The 13,774-nt window shown below is 41.0% G+C and overlaps 2 protein-coding genes across 6 annotated transcripts in view; both read left to right on the forward strand.

The window, feature by feature from the left end:
* The first annotated feature begins 622 nt into the window (after positions 1–622).
* Positions 623–5,624, forward strand: glcea (glucuronic acid epimerase a). 2 transcript variants are annotated; one of them, XM_017706671.2, is made up of 4 exons: positions 623–776; positions 1,158–1,758; positions 2,036–2,272; positions 3,306–4,330. In XM_017706671.2, the coding sequence occupies exons 2-4, from the start codon at positions 1,269–1,271 to the stop codon at positions 4,328–4,330; spliced, it is 1,752 nt and encodes a 583-aa protein (XP_017562160.1). In that variant the 5' UTR covers positions 623–776; positions 1,158–1,268. The 2 variants fall into 2 exon arrangements, with proteins under 2 accessions (XP_017562160.1, XP_037398261.1); XM_037542364.1 differs by lacking the exon at positions 623–776 and having other exon boundaries at positions 1,269–1,758; positions 3,306–5,624.
* Positions 5,625–7,837: 2,213 nt separating this feature from the next.
* ambra1b (autophagy/beclin-1 regulator 1b) overlaps positions 7,838–13,774 on the forward strand; it is a 20,708-nt gene continuing 14,771 nt past the window's right edge. The window contains exons 1-8 of one of the 4 annotated variants that reach the window (XM_037542625.1): positions 7,838–7,856; positions 10,578–10,640; positions 10,737–10,957; positions 11,130–11,188; positions 11,351–11,534; positions 12,506–12,678; positions 12,768–12,834; positions 13,195–13,774. The exon at positions 13,195–13,774 is cut by the window's right edge and continues 898 nt beyond it. In XM_037542625.1, the coding sequence (XP_037398522.1) occupies positions 10,826–10,957; positions 11,130–11,188; positions 11,351–11,534; positions 12,506–12,678; positions 12,768–12,834; positions 13,195–13,774 (1,195 nt within the window). In that variant the 5' untranslated portion in view covers positions 7,838–7,856; positions 10,578–10,640; positions 10,737–10,825. Of the gene's footprint in view, positions 7,857–8,798; positions 9,125–9,310; positions 9,473–10,577; positions 10,641–10,736; positions 10,958–11,129; positions 11,189–11,350; positions 11,535–12,505; positions 12,679–12,767; positions 12,835–13,194 lie in introns of those variants that run through there. The other 3 variants (XM_017706672.1, XM_017706673.1, XM_017706674.2) reach the window with 3 other exon arrangements.

Genomic DNA, 13,774 nt, shown 5'->3' on the forward strand with positions numbered 1-13,774 from the left:
GTAGAGCAATAAAGTGTATCTATATGGTAATTGGACCTCATAAAAGGTAGGTGTACTTTAAGTGGCCAGTTAGTAAATTAGGCCAATGTGTGTCTAAAAGATTTGTCCTTTTATTGGAAAGTCAAACTGTCAGGTTATGTTAAGGGCCTGTTGGTTAAAATGTTAATTAAAGTTTAATTTCAATGAGTTTTTAAATGAGTAAAAGGCATGTCAGTCTTTCTTGTTGCAGAATTGTTCACGTCTCCGTCCCATTTGATGAATGCTAAGCTACATAGCGCCATCTCGTGGTCCTGTATGCAAATGCACTCGACTATTGATTAATAACGGCCTAAGCGGTTTGATTAGCATTTGCGTGATTACGCAAGCCGTTCTCGGCGTTATGCAAATTAATGACTGTCACAGTAATAACGGATGAATTTTAATATCAATTCGTAATTCAAGCTCTAAATACATATTATGGCCTTAAACCGGAGCCCAGACTGAAATTTGTTATTACATGAAGCACTAGTTCATCCTGTATGTCACATAGTATATCCGTCGAAGCCACGCCTCCACGATTGGCTGATTGGCTAATGTGACTGTCCCCTGCGTCTTCATTGGCTCAACGCTCTGTCACTCCGTGATGTACAGTGATGCAGGTTTGGAAGAAGAGGGCTTTGTTTGTGGAGAGATTTGTTGTCAGTACATTTGAAATAGCTTTAAAATTCAGAGAACAGCAGCAGTTTTCCCTTCTCCTTTGCTGTGTGCACGTACTGAGCTGGACACTACAGGTGCAGGTAAGTGTTACGATTTCTGCTTTTCTAATACTGCTTCCTATCAAACGCCCTCTTTCGCATTCAGAATCACGTGAACCCCGCAGCTTCAGACCCAAACCCTACTCAATGTCCAGCTGTCCGAATGAAGATAGGCATTCATGACACTAATAAAGTTACATCTAGATCCTTTTTAAGCATGACCCACATTATTATACCAAAATGAACGAATTGCAGTAGCTTATTTGTAACCGTCATCAAATCAAAATTAGCTGTTGGGACTTACTCTAGGTACCTTCATGTCCATCTCTAATTCTGAAGTTAAGTAATAACTAGTTTATTGAAGTGTTTTTCTCTGTGATACTCAGTGTGTTTTAATTGTCCCCTGTTCATTGAATTTCTTAGGCAGCCAGCACCAGAGCCTGAAGGCAGACTTGAGGCAGACAGCTCCTGCAGTGTACCTTGAGATGTCTTCCAGTGTAAGATCTGCTGCCTCTGCATGGCTGTGATGTGAGGATGCGCTGCCTGGTGGCGAGAGTCAACCACAAGACTCTGATAGTCATCTGTGCAGTCTTCGCCCTGATTACCGTGCTGCTATGGAACAAGTGCTCAAGCGACGTGACTTTCCATACCCCAACCAAGCCCCAACCTGAGCCTGCACCCACCCTGGAGGAAGAGGAGGACAATGGGCAGCCCCCAGAAGCACCCCCTGTGGCCAGGGAGGTCCCGTATGAGGAAATTGAGTGCCTCATCAATGAGGATATCACCATCAAAGGGCGCCGGGAGGGCAATGAGGTGTACCTGCCCTTCAGCTGGGTGGAGAAGTACTTTGACGTGTATGGACATCTGGTGCAGTATGATGGTACAGAGCGCTTTGAATTCTCTCACAGCTACTCACGGGTATATGCCCAGAGGGAGCCCTATCATCCAGATGGGGTCTTTATGTCGTTCGAGGCGTACAACGTGGAGGTGAGAGACCGGGTGAAGTGCATCAGTGGAGTGGAGGGTATGTGATTTCTTCAGCTAAGAGACTACTGTCTATAATAGAGGGATATCCTGGTATTCCCAGTTTACTTTTATAGTAATAAACCCCACAACCAGTAATTGTAAAAATCACCTGTTGAGCCAGCACAAAGACAAGGTTGGACATAGGTGAGGTTGCAAAACAAGGAAAGAATGGATGACTATTAAAATATGATAAATGATTATATGAATAGTTTTAAAAATGTGTTCGGGATCCAGAATTGATTACATCTAACCTGGCTATTTTTGCTTTTATTTAGGTGTGCCCATATCCACACAGTGGGGACCACAAGGCTACTTTTACCCTATACAGATAGCTCAGTATGGACTGAGTCACTACAGTAAGAACCTTACAGAGAAGCCACCTGACATGAAGGCTTACGGTATGGAAGAAAGAGGTGGCAGCTCCAACCCTTGGACAGTCCCCAAGGGCTGCTCCCTTTCCAAGGTCCATTACTCAGGCAACTCAGCCACTGTTCACCAGTTCGACACACCAGGTATGAACTCCCATGAAGAACTGTAACACAATTAGCTCAAGTCAAAATGTAACATAATGTAGCACTGAACTGTAACGATTAGGTTTTTGGGTTAAATTCCAAGAAATCCATGATCCAAAATATAGTACTGTTACATTAGCTCTTAGATTAGCACACCAAGAAATCAAAAGTACTATACAAATAAGAGGTGTACAGATTGTGATCGGATCATTTTCATTATTTTACAACCATGTTTTTTATTTTTTTCAGATTTTTATTAGCCAATTTTTTTATACTTGAAACTCACAAAAAGTTGATTAAATTAATCAGTCTAGCACATTTGAAGTCTATTAGTGAAAGGTCCAACATAAATAACATTATTTGCTCTTTAATTGGCCAAATTGGTATAAAAAACTTGCGAACATTACATTGTTTTCTTATGTATGATACGTTGCATTTTACCATGTAGCATAAATGATGCGTGATACATCTTGTATTAAGTTTTATTTCCATTAATTAGTTTAATCTGCTCAGAGGATAGCAAAATGAAGAAAGAACAGCAAACCAAGTGTTTAAAAATTTTTAGAAGTAGAGGTAATGGAAGAAATAACCAGCAGGAAAAAAATCCTCATTGGACAACAGGATAATTCTGGGCTGATGGATGAGGATGAGAAGTAGCAGAGACACTGTCTATGATAAATTTAGATGTTTACCTTGTCAACTCTTACAGCCTAGGACAAGTGTAACGCTATCGTAAGGTTAAGAAAACATTTAAGAATGTAGTATTTCCAAGAATGCTATTTTATAGAATTGTTCTTAATTCTTAAGACGATATTTGAAGAATTTCTAAGAATTTTTTTCTTAAGAATGAAGTCAAGAAAAAAAACACACATTTAAGAAGATTTTCTTTCTTAAGATACTTTTGTGAATCCGACCCTAGTATTCCCATTTATCACCTAAATTTTAGATGCCGGAATAGCTATATAGTAACTCAAAGGGATCCCAAAGATCCTCACAGCACTGTATTTAACTATGTCTCCTTTGTTTTGTGTAGACAATTCTGAGGGTATATCCCTGCCTCTGGACAATTCAAAGGATTTTGTCCTATCCTTCAGCTTAAAGTTCACTTCCAACGGTAGCGTGTCAGTGGTTCTGGAGACAACTGAGAAAGGACCCCCATACGTCATCCACTATGTCACTAGCTCCCTCCTCATTTCCTTTAAGGACAGGCAGGTCACATATGGCATCGGCCCCCGAACAGCCTGGAGTTTGCTGAGTCGAGACTTGGTGACTGACCTGCGTAAGGGAGTTGGTTTGTCCAACACCAAAGTAGTGAAGGCGACTCGGATCATGCCTCGACGTGTGGTCCAATTGGAACTGCACGGCTCAGGCTTCATCAGCAACATCAGCATCTACTCCACAGCTCATATGGCTGCCTTCTTTGCTGCGAGTGATTGGCTTCTCCGCAATCAGGACGAACGTGGTGGATGGCCGATCAAAGTGGCTCGGAAGTTGGGGGAGGGCTTTAAAACCTTGGAACCTGGCTGGTACTCGGCTATGGCCCAGGGCCAAGCCATGTCCACTCTGGTGAGGGCTTACCTAGTCACACATGACCCTGTGTACCTTAGTGCTGCCATGAGGGCCACAGCACCTTTCAAGCGGACCTCAGAGCAGCACGGCGTAAAGGCCTTGTTCATGAACAAGCATGACTGGTATGAAGAGTACCCAACCACACCCAGCTCTTTCGTGCTCAATGGCTTCATCTACTCCCTGATTGGACTTTTTGATGTGGCAGAAATAGCAGGGGACAAATTTGGCCGAGAGGCAGGGATACTGTTCAGCCGAGGATTAGAGTCGCTGAAAGCCATGCTGCCGCTTTTTGATACAGGTTCTGGAACTGTGTATGACCTGAGACATTTCACACTGGGTGTGGCACCAAATCTTGCACGCTGGGACTACCATACTACTCACATAAACCAGCTGCAGCTGTTGGCTTCCATAGATAGTAGTCCCATTTTCAGAGACTATGCCAGACGCTGGAAAACCTATTTGAAAGGTGGTCGTGCCAAGCATAACTAGAGTTACTCCAAAAAGACTCTCTTTTTTTTTAACTAAAGGAACGTCTTGAACTGTTACAGACCGAAACCAAATCGGTGCTGTGATTAAAACAATGAAGATGTATTGAAAATAAGAATGTGCCACATAGAGATCTGGTCTGAATGATCAATATTAGACTCAATTGAGGCATATTTTACAGGATCAGTCTTAACTCTACAAAGCTTGCGAAAATATTAATCCTATGTTAAGGCTATTTTACCCCATTTCACTCCGTTTCCAGCACTGTTGTAAAGGTGACAGCTGAACATTAACCACAACTTGCAACAATGAAATACTTTTTCAAAAGTTAACATGGTCTAAATGTCTCCATATATACATTTTATAATTTAAAATGAAAACAGCCCAAAAGCCACTTGTACCATCTGCTTTACCAATGTTTTGACTGTGGTTAAGCTGGCTGCCACTATCAGTTAAACTAGCCATATGTGTAATTGGAGCATTCAGCAGTAACAAGGGTAAAGGCAATGGTAACTAAAAAAGAAGTAATTTTAATGTAGCATTTAAAAAAAAAGAAAGCCTAGCATATCTAATGTAAATTAGATTTGTTTTACTAACTTCAGTGTACTCGATGTGGGGATTGTGTGGCTGTATTGTCTATGAAAATTCAACTAGTGGATTGATACCTGGTTTACAGTCAATAATGATAGTCGATAATTGGGCAAAAAACTTTGCTCGACACCCATAGCCACAGCTAAGATATGTCATCCAGTAGTTTAAGCTTTAATGTTCCCATTTCAAGAAACATTTTTTTTAATACTTAAATGATTGTACCTAGAGCGACAGTTCGGAAGTACGTTTTTTAAGACTTTTAAAATAGTGGTTCCTTAGAAAAAGTGATTGTGATATTTACATGCACTTTAAGGGGAGTACAATAATTCTTACATATTATGGTTTGGCACAATGAACAGTGATAGAAGCAAATATTAGGACTGCAGGTATCTGTACAGCAATTATGAACAGCATATTGTGGCATTTCATGACAAGAAATGGTGGGCTTATTCAAGGTCTTGTGGGGTGTGCAATAGTTTTAAATGGTGTAACTTACATTGTATGTTGTATTTATACGTTTTCTGGTAACTGGCTGTTAGTTTGAAATTTCTTTGCTCATATAGTTATAGAAATGGAATTTTAAGGAGTGACATGTGCCATACAGCTCACACAACACAGGTTTTGGATAAATGTGTAGAAATTCTGCTTCATTTGTTTTTATATTATGAGCAGCTTTGAGGTGAAAATAAATGTATTTAGTCATTACTGTCATGTTCACTTCTCTCATTCACCAACTCCCAGAATCCACTGGTATTTGTTTGTTAACACTTAAAATCCTAGGCTTGGTACATTCTAAGGCATATTATTCAGTTACTACAGAGACTTCAATGCAAACTGGTTGAACCATCCTTAGTTTGTAGAAGTGTGTAAAACTTAAAACCTTTAAGGAATTAACATTTTGTGACAAATTACAGATTCACACAGTCAAGCAACAGTCATGAATTAATAAACAAGGGAATATAATTTGATAAACATTTGGTATCATCAAATATATGCAGTGAATGAAGGAGCCATACTATTAAACAGCTTAAACCAAGATAACTTACAATGTTGTAGTCAAGTTTATTACTACATACATATAACATGCAGCCTATCGGTTTGGACCCAAAGTTTGTTATACACTGTCTTATCTTTTTTTGAAAATCTTGGTCAAAAATAAAAAGCTATAGCTAAAAAACTGAGGTAGTGTGTGCATGGACGGATTTATTGATTCTGGGCTTTTAGGCAAAAGGTAGGAATGTAACCCCATGGATGCACCATCTGCATTGCAAAAAATGCTATCTTGGCTGGTGAAATGATCTTAAATCTAGTTGACATTTCTAATATTTCTCATTTTGAGACTTGTAAAAATTTAACATACTTCTAGATATTTTTACTTGAGTAAATGTATTATGTGAAAATAGTCTCCATGCTTTAAATATCCAACATTATCACTCAATGTAGTAAGATAATTTGGTACAGCATAACACAGATGAAATATAATGGGTAGTGAGATTCCTTTTTTTCAGGAAACGGTAAGTAATGTACAACCCCAATTCCAATGAAATTGGGATGTTGTGTAAAACATAAATAAAAACTGAATATGATGATTTGCAAATGCTTTTCAACCTATATTCAGTTGAATACACTACAAAGACAAGATATTTAATGTTCAAACTGATCAACTTTATTGTTTTTTGCAAATATTTACTCATTTTGAATTTGATGCCTGCAACACGTTCCAAAGGAGTTGGGACATGGGCAATAAAAGTTGAGGAAAGTCATTTCAGCAAGACAATAGCAAGCCACATTCTGCATGTGTTACAACAGCGTGGCTTCATAGTAGAAGAGTGTGGGTACTAGACTGGCCTGCCTGCAGTCCAGACCTGTCTCCCATTGAAAATGTGTGGCGCATTATGAAGCGCAAAACATGACAACGGAGACCCCGGTCTGTTGAGCAACTGAAGTTGTACATCAAGCAAGAATGGGAAAGAATTCCACCTACAAAGCTTCAACGATTAATGTCCTCAGTTCCCAAATGCTTATTGAGTGTTGTTAAAAGGAAAGGTGATGTAACACAGTGGTAAACATGCCCCTATCCCAACTTCTTTGGAACATGTTGCAGGCATCAAATTCAAAATGAGTGAATATTTGACAAAGTTTATCCGTTTGAACATTAAATATTTTGTCTTTGTAGTGTATTCAATTGAATATAGGTTGAAGAGGATTTGCAAATCATTGTATTATGTTTCTATTTATGTTTTACACAACGTCCCAACTTCATTGGAATTGGGGTTGTAATCCCCTTACATTTTGAGAGAAGTAATTAGTAATTTGAATGGATTACTTTTTGAGTAACTACCCCAACACTGGTCTACACAAACATTAAGGCTAGCAGAAGGTACGGTCTGCTGAGCCTGTGCAGCATTCTGTTCTGTTCTGACTGAAAAAACAATGTTAACTGCTGCACTTGAATCACTTTATGCTCCTTCTGAACACCCAAAAAATCACAGTAAAGAGCCTCCTCTCCATAACAGATTATCGCTGAATGTCCTTGTTCATACCAGTCTGTGTAACACAGTTGTGTCATCACGTAACAACGTAAAATAGTCCATTAAAACTTCGACCGGAGGATAGCACTAATGCTTGCTTGGTTGTATTTATTAGACTAGATCAGTCCCGTATATGTTTTCCATTGAAATGTAATTTCGAGGTTGTTCAGTCAGTCAGTCAGTCTTATGATGTTGGTTCAGTGTGCAGCAGTGTCAGTCTGCATGCTGTAAATTTCAGTTTTAGACTCTTTAACAGTCTCTTTCTTCAGAGGATCCAGTGGCATGTGTTCCACACAGGTATATAAACGACTTTCTAAAATCCCATTCTTTTTTTCTCACAGAGAAAACCAGAATTACTCATTTGGGCATGAAGATGACTACAGAATGAACTTCAGCGATCTACCATTGTATGTACCATTGTACATAGTGCATGCTGGGTATTGCACTGTTTAAATAAAAAAAAACAAAAAAACGAAAACAATGTAAAATCATGAATTCTGTTAAACCAGTGAGGCTGAGGGATTTCATGCTTGCTATAGAACAGTGTGTTAGGATGACAAATTACAAGCTACAATAAATATAATCTATTGGGGGCAGTCATGGGCTGGAGGTTAGGGAACTGGTCCAGTAACCACCAGAAGGTTGCCGGTTCGATCCCCAGTGCTGACAGTCCATGACTGAGGTGTCCTTGGCAAGACACCTAACCCCCAATTGCTCCCTGGGCGCCGTGGATAGGGCTGCCCACCGCTCCGGGCAAGTGTGCTCACTGCCCCCGTGTGTGTGTGTGTGTGTGTGTGTGTGTGTGTGTGTTTGTGTGTGTGGTTGGGGTGTTTCACTTCATGGATGGGTTAAATGCGGAGGTGGAATTTCCCCTTTTGTGGATGTGAGTATTAAACCTCCTAATATGTCCAGAATGGCCCTTTCACCAAAAAAGGAATAAAGAACAGCATGTGAATAACTAATGTGGAGCTGTTATATCTGAGTAGAAATATTATCTTTTGAAAGCAAACATTAAGCAGTTAGTTAACGTTTCTACATAACTTACCTCGGACATCTTCCTTTAAGACTGAGCTGCCCAGTGACTTCTAATTACATTGTTTTCAAAGATCATTTGAACTTCTGTCTATGAACTCGTATAGTGTAAATCATATGTCATGTCAAACGCTGTTCGAGCAGAAGTGAGTCCCGAAGAGGAAGAGGTTCATTTCATATAATACACCATCTCTTCATCAGGGTCTCCACCTGCCATACAGCACTACCTCCTAACTTCAGCTGCTCACAAAGCTCAATCCATTCGCTCGGTGTCCTGTTCATACTCCCTGCCGTAGTGATACAGCATCTTAGCTCGATTACGATGCCTGCCTACGCCAAGGCATCCCCAAACCAATAAGCTAGTTAGCTAGCGTTATTTTTTCCTATGGTTTCTTAGGAATCGTTTTTAAAGGTAGAAGTGGTCGACATGGTCTGACTGTAAGACTCCTGGAGGCTATGAGTGTACTCGGATGGCTGTGTAGGATGCTGTGCGGCGTCGTCTGTGTGAGTGCAGAAGCGCAGTCGAGTTGTCAGCTCCGCTCGGTTTGTGGTAGCTAGCAAACAAGCTCGGCTAGCTGCGTTAGCCAGCTAGGTGGGAGCTGCGCCTTCGATGACAGATTTTAGCGGACATTCAGAAGAGCGGGTACGTTGTGTGCCAGCAGGTTGATTATATTTGACTGCCTTTGACCTATTCAGTTCGGGCCGGAGCGCCAGTTTCGGTTAATGCGGTATTTTTAAAGAGAGCAGCGTCTATGCTCGATAGCTGAGTGTTGCTAATGTAATCATTGCTAGCTGCCAGCCCGTTTCCATATTTGGGCGGGCACGCTGGAGACTCTCCTTATCAAGTTATTGTTAGCAGGGCTCACACAGAAGCCTGATGCGCTGGATCTTGAGGATGTTGTTTTATTGTGTGCCAGCCGACGCGTGTAGGACGAGGTTAAGGCGTTTCAGTCGTTAGACGCCTTACAGCCGAGACTGCGAGGCTGAGCAGGTTTGACGCAGTTCCCATCAGAGATGGCTAACAGGAACAGTGGGAGCTTCTCATATGTATGGAAAGGGAGCTAAATGATGAAGGGTTGTGAGGTTTGATTGAACGCCTTGGAAGGAAGGAGCACCAGATGATGCAGTGCTGCCATGTTATTATTTTTTCACCGTCTTGATAATAGTGCAAGACAAGTTAAGAGTTTTGTTCGCTTGGCAGCTTGTAGCTCCGGTTAAGACTAGCCAATAAACCAAACCACGCTGATTAACATTACCGTGCATTTGTATCTATATAACAAACACACATTTGGGAGTCTCATCTGTTCCTCTGTGTCAGTCAGCTGACCGTATCAATCACTAGAGGATGGTCCGCGCGATCTAGTTGTTTTTGCAAATGTGAACCTAGTTAAAGGGCTGTAATGGGAAAGGGGACAAATCGTGGCTTTAAAGGGGAATTTATCAACATTTCTGCATAATTAAATTGTCAAAGCTCTATGCAATTATACAGGGCTGGGTTTCCCAAAAGATGATTCCTAAGTGGTAGATTGAGCATCACTATGAGCACCAGTTAAGATGATCTTTACACTGAGATGTTTTTTCGGGAAACTGCTTATAATGGTCTAAAGTGGAGAGAACAATTATCTAGAGATATAATGCAAATCAGACTTGTTCATGGTGGTGGTGATGGGAGCCAGATACCTGAAGATTTTAATGCCTCTGAAGCTCCCTCACAGGAAGTTATTATGTGAAAATGCTTGTGAAAACCCTCCCTGATGTCTGAGACATTGTTTACAGTAGTTTTGAGATAAGGTTTTGACCCAACTTATTTCCCCATTCATGGTAGTGAGCTACTGGCAGGATATTATAAGGATATTATAAGGCAAAATAATGTCCACTGTAGGTTTGCTAGTCAGTTTGGGTATTAAATAAAACGACTATATTTGCATTGTAGACATTGCAAGCCTTGGTTTCTATCACCACCATTTTAATGATTGAAATAAACTTTTTGTGTATTGAAATTTTTACAAATCAGAAGAACTTCCATTTAGCCATCCCTCATTTATAGAAGACTGTGAAACTGATATTTTGATTCTTTTTCTATTATAATTGATTAGAAATGAAGTGAGAAGATAAGGGTGCCATCGGTTCCTGTGATCTGTGCCTCAAATACACCCTAAGTAGGTGTTTTTAACAACATTTTAACAACACGTGATACAAAACTAATTTTTACAGGATTCTTTTGTGTACACATATGTTATCTTCTCCCTTTTAAGCTGCATGGCCTATGCGCTGCTGAGTTAGTAACGGGCCTTTGTGTGAGGAAGGGCGAGCCAGGTGCTCAGCCTGAGAGAAAGAGAGAGAGATGGCTGTGCAGAACAGGAACGCAGTGCTGGTTCTGTCCGGGCGAGAGCGCGGATCCCGGATGTTGGGCTCCCAGCGGCTTTTGCAGCAGCTGGTGGAAGAAAGGACTCGCTGGATGAAACTGCAGAGTCAGGTAGACAGATCCTTTCAGCAGAACCTTTCATTTCTACAATATATAGTTTTTGTCATAGTCTGTGGGGTACATGTAAATAGATGTGATAATCTAGGCAGTAAAAATGTTTGGTGTTGTGTGCTCTGTGATGTCTACATAGGCTGAGCGTTTCTGTTCATTGTGTTTTCAACAGAAAGTGGAACTTCCGGATAACCCTCGCTCAACATTCTTGCTGGCCTTCAGCCCAGACAGGTAGGCCATAAGTTCCATTCAGTATGTTACAGTACATTTAGTACTCTGACATTAAGATCTTTGTCAGTATTGGTGTTGACACCCATTTAGGACTTATGCGGACCAGCCTGCAACAATGCTATTTCTTATTTCTTGTTCATAATGTTCTTATTGTCTTAACAGGAATCTCATGGCCTCCACTCATGTCAACCACAACATCTACATCACAGAGGTGAAGACAGGAAAGTGCCTGCACTCTCTGGTGGGTCACCGGCGGACCCCGTGGTGTCTGACATTTCACCCGACTATCCCAGGCTTGGTGGCCTCAGGGTGCCTTGATGGAGAAGTTCGTATCTGGGATCTTCATGTAAGTACCTCTGTTTAGGGTTTTACCTGTAAGGACCAGGCCGGTCATGTTTTGATATTTCATTGCTTTTGTTGCACAGCTTATATATGTTGTAGATGTAATTAATAGTAATTGTATTTTTTATGCAGAAGAATTGATCTCTCTTTAGTTCATAATAGTGTAGCTGGGGGTCTGCCAACCCTAGCTAACCTTGATAATGATTGCACATATTTAAACAATTAGGTGATGTTATGTTATTTACATGGCTTCCCTAAATGTTTAGCGTTGATATTTTATATTTATAGAACTAAATTCTGTTGTGTAGTTTATGGTAAGTAATGTAATTAAAAGCAAATTTAACCAGCTAGGAACTGCTTTTGGTCAGCATTAACACTTGTGTAGCTACGTCTACACAATTTAAAATTTAGAATTTAAAACACAGTTTGGAAATAAGTGAGTTCAGACTGCAAATTGGATAACAAAGTCCAGTTATTACAGACATTTAAACTTCACTTGGAGGTCATCTGGATCGTATTTTTAGCTAACAATCTAGAAAAGCAGGTAGACTTGTCAAACACTTGAAAACCAATGTAAAACAAAGGATGGTCTTGAAAGCTGTTTGCATTTGTGCTGATGGTGATTCCTGACTTAACATCAACTCCAGTCTTGAGTGAAACCTGAATTCGAAGAGAGAATGAGGCAGTTGCAGAAAAATGTTGAGCTAGTTTTCTTTACCAGTGAGGAACATTAAAGATTCTTTAAAATTAAGATAAAGTCTTAAAGTTTCATTTGATGGATAGTCTTAGCCAGTTTTGGACACCATTTGTTTTGGTATGAGTGAATGTGAATTTCATGGGATATAAATAAATAAACAAGCAATTAATAATGCATTTAGCTTGTTCTTTCTACTAATTAAGAATTACTTCTGTTCATCTATGTCAGTAACTCTTTCGCAGGATTTTATGGTGTTTTTTTTTTTTTTTTATGTGCAGGGTGGCAGTGAGAGCTGGTTCACAGAAGGGAATGTAGCCATTGCGTCTCTGGCCTTCCACCCCACTGCGCAGCTTCTGCTCATAGCCACCAACAACGAGCTGCACTTCTGGGACTGGAGCCGTCCTGAACCTTTCGCTGTAGTCAAAACTGGCAGCGAGACTGAGCGTGTCAGGTACAACATTTGTTTTCACATACTTGTAAAGGAATGGAGAAGGTTCTTTGTTGTAAGTGTTAATTATTTGCACAAATTATTTTGTTTAGGCTGGTAAGGTTTGATCCTCTTGGCCACAATCTATTGACGGCTATTGTGAACCCATCCAACCAGCAGGTACCAGTCTTTTATCTTCAGATTTCAGCTTCACCTTTGCATGCTTTTGAGAGGAATATCTTGCTTGTCTGAATTTCACAAAGTAGGATTTCTCAGTTAGCTAAATAACTTATGCCAAAAGTTAAGGCTGTCCAACAGGAGAAGAGGTCAGGGACACTTTTATTAGATAGTTCTGTCTTTGAGCTTAAATTTTCCACCAAAATGGGGAAAAAAAACTCTTGCTGTCCTCTTGAGAAATGTCTTAAAGAAGTAATATATTGAGATATAAATGTCATACCATGGCTTTTGCCAGTCTCTGCAGGATTTAGGTATGGGCCAAGTATTAAAATTTAATAATGTTTCCCTCTTGGTGTTTTGTAGAATGAGGAAGACTCCGATGTTCCTATGGACAGCATGGAAATGGCACTGTTCCGTCAGCGTTCCTTGTTACGCTCTCCTCCAGTTCGTCGCACCCCAATCTTGCACAACTTCTTACACATTCTTTCCTCACGCTCCTCTGGAGCGGCCGCTGGGGACCAGGCCCGGGCTCCACCAGAGCCTCATGAGCCTCCAGCCAGCATGCCACTCTTCCAGTATCCTGGTCGGGGAGCTGAGTTGGGTGATCACCCTTCGCAGCAGGGCTGTACTCAACACCTGGGCCTTGGCTGCCTGTGCAGCCGCTGCACTGCATCTCAAAATGTTCTTGGGCAGAACCCCTCTCCTTTAGCACCTTCAGACTCCCCCCGCCCTCATTCACATCCGCAGACTCACGCCCCATCGGGCCCATCAGCCTTCTCCACCGCTCCCAGCCAGTCCCGGCCTTCTTCAGAGAGGCCATCTGCTTTTAGTAGCGTATATAGTGCAGCTGCGGGAACTTCACTGCACAGAGGCCTTTCGTCTCTCAGAACTAGCTTACCCTTGGGCCCACAGTCAGGTAGTCCCCTGGAGCCGGTGCGTCTGC

This window comes from Pygocentrus nattereri, chromosome 11, assembly GCF_015220715.1.
Source record: "Pygocentrus nattereri isolate fPygNat1 chromosome 11, fPygNat1.pri, whole genome shotgun sequence".
Taxonomy (NCBI): domain Eukaryota; kingdom Metazoa; phylum Chordata; class Actinopteri; order Characiformes; family Serrasalmidae; genus Pygocentrus; species Pygocentrus nattereri.

Bases quoted from the DNA above. Each gene is read 5' to 3' on its own strand.
- glcea (XM_017706671.2), top strand. From the start codon at position 1,269: ATGCGCTGCCTGGTGGCGAGAGTCAACCACAAGACTCTGATAGTCATC. The intron at 1,759-2,035 runs GTATGTGATTTC...GCTTTTATTTAG, and splicing joins GTGCATCAGTGGAGTGGAGG to GTGTGCCCATATCCACACAG. The intron at 2,273-3,305 runs GTATGAACTCCC...TGTTTTGTGTAG, and splicing joins TCACCAGTTCGACACACCAG to ACAATTCTGAGGGTATATCC.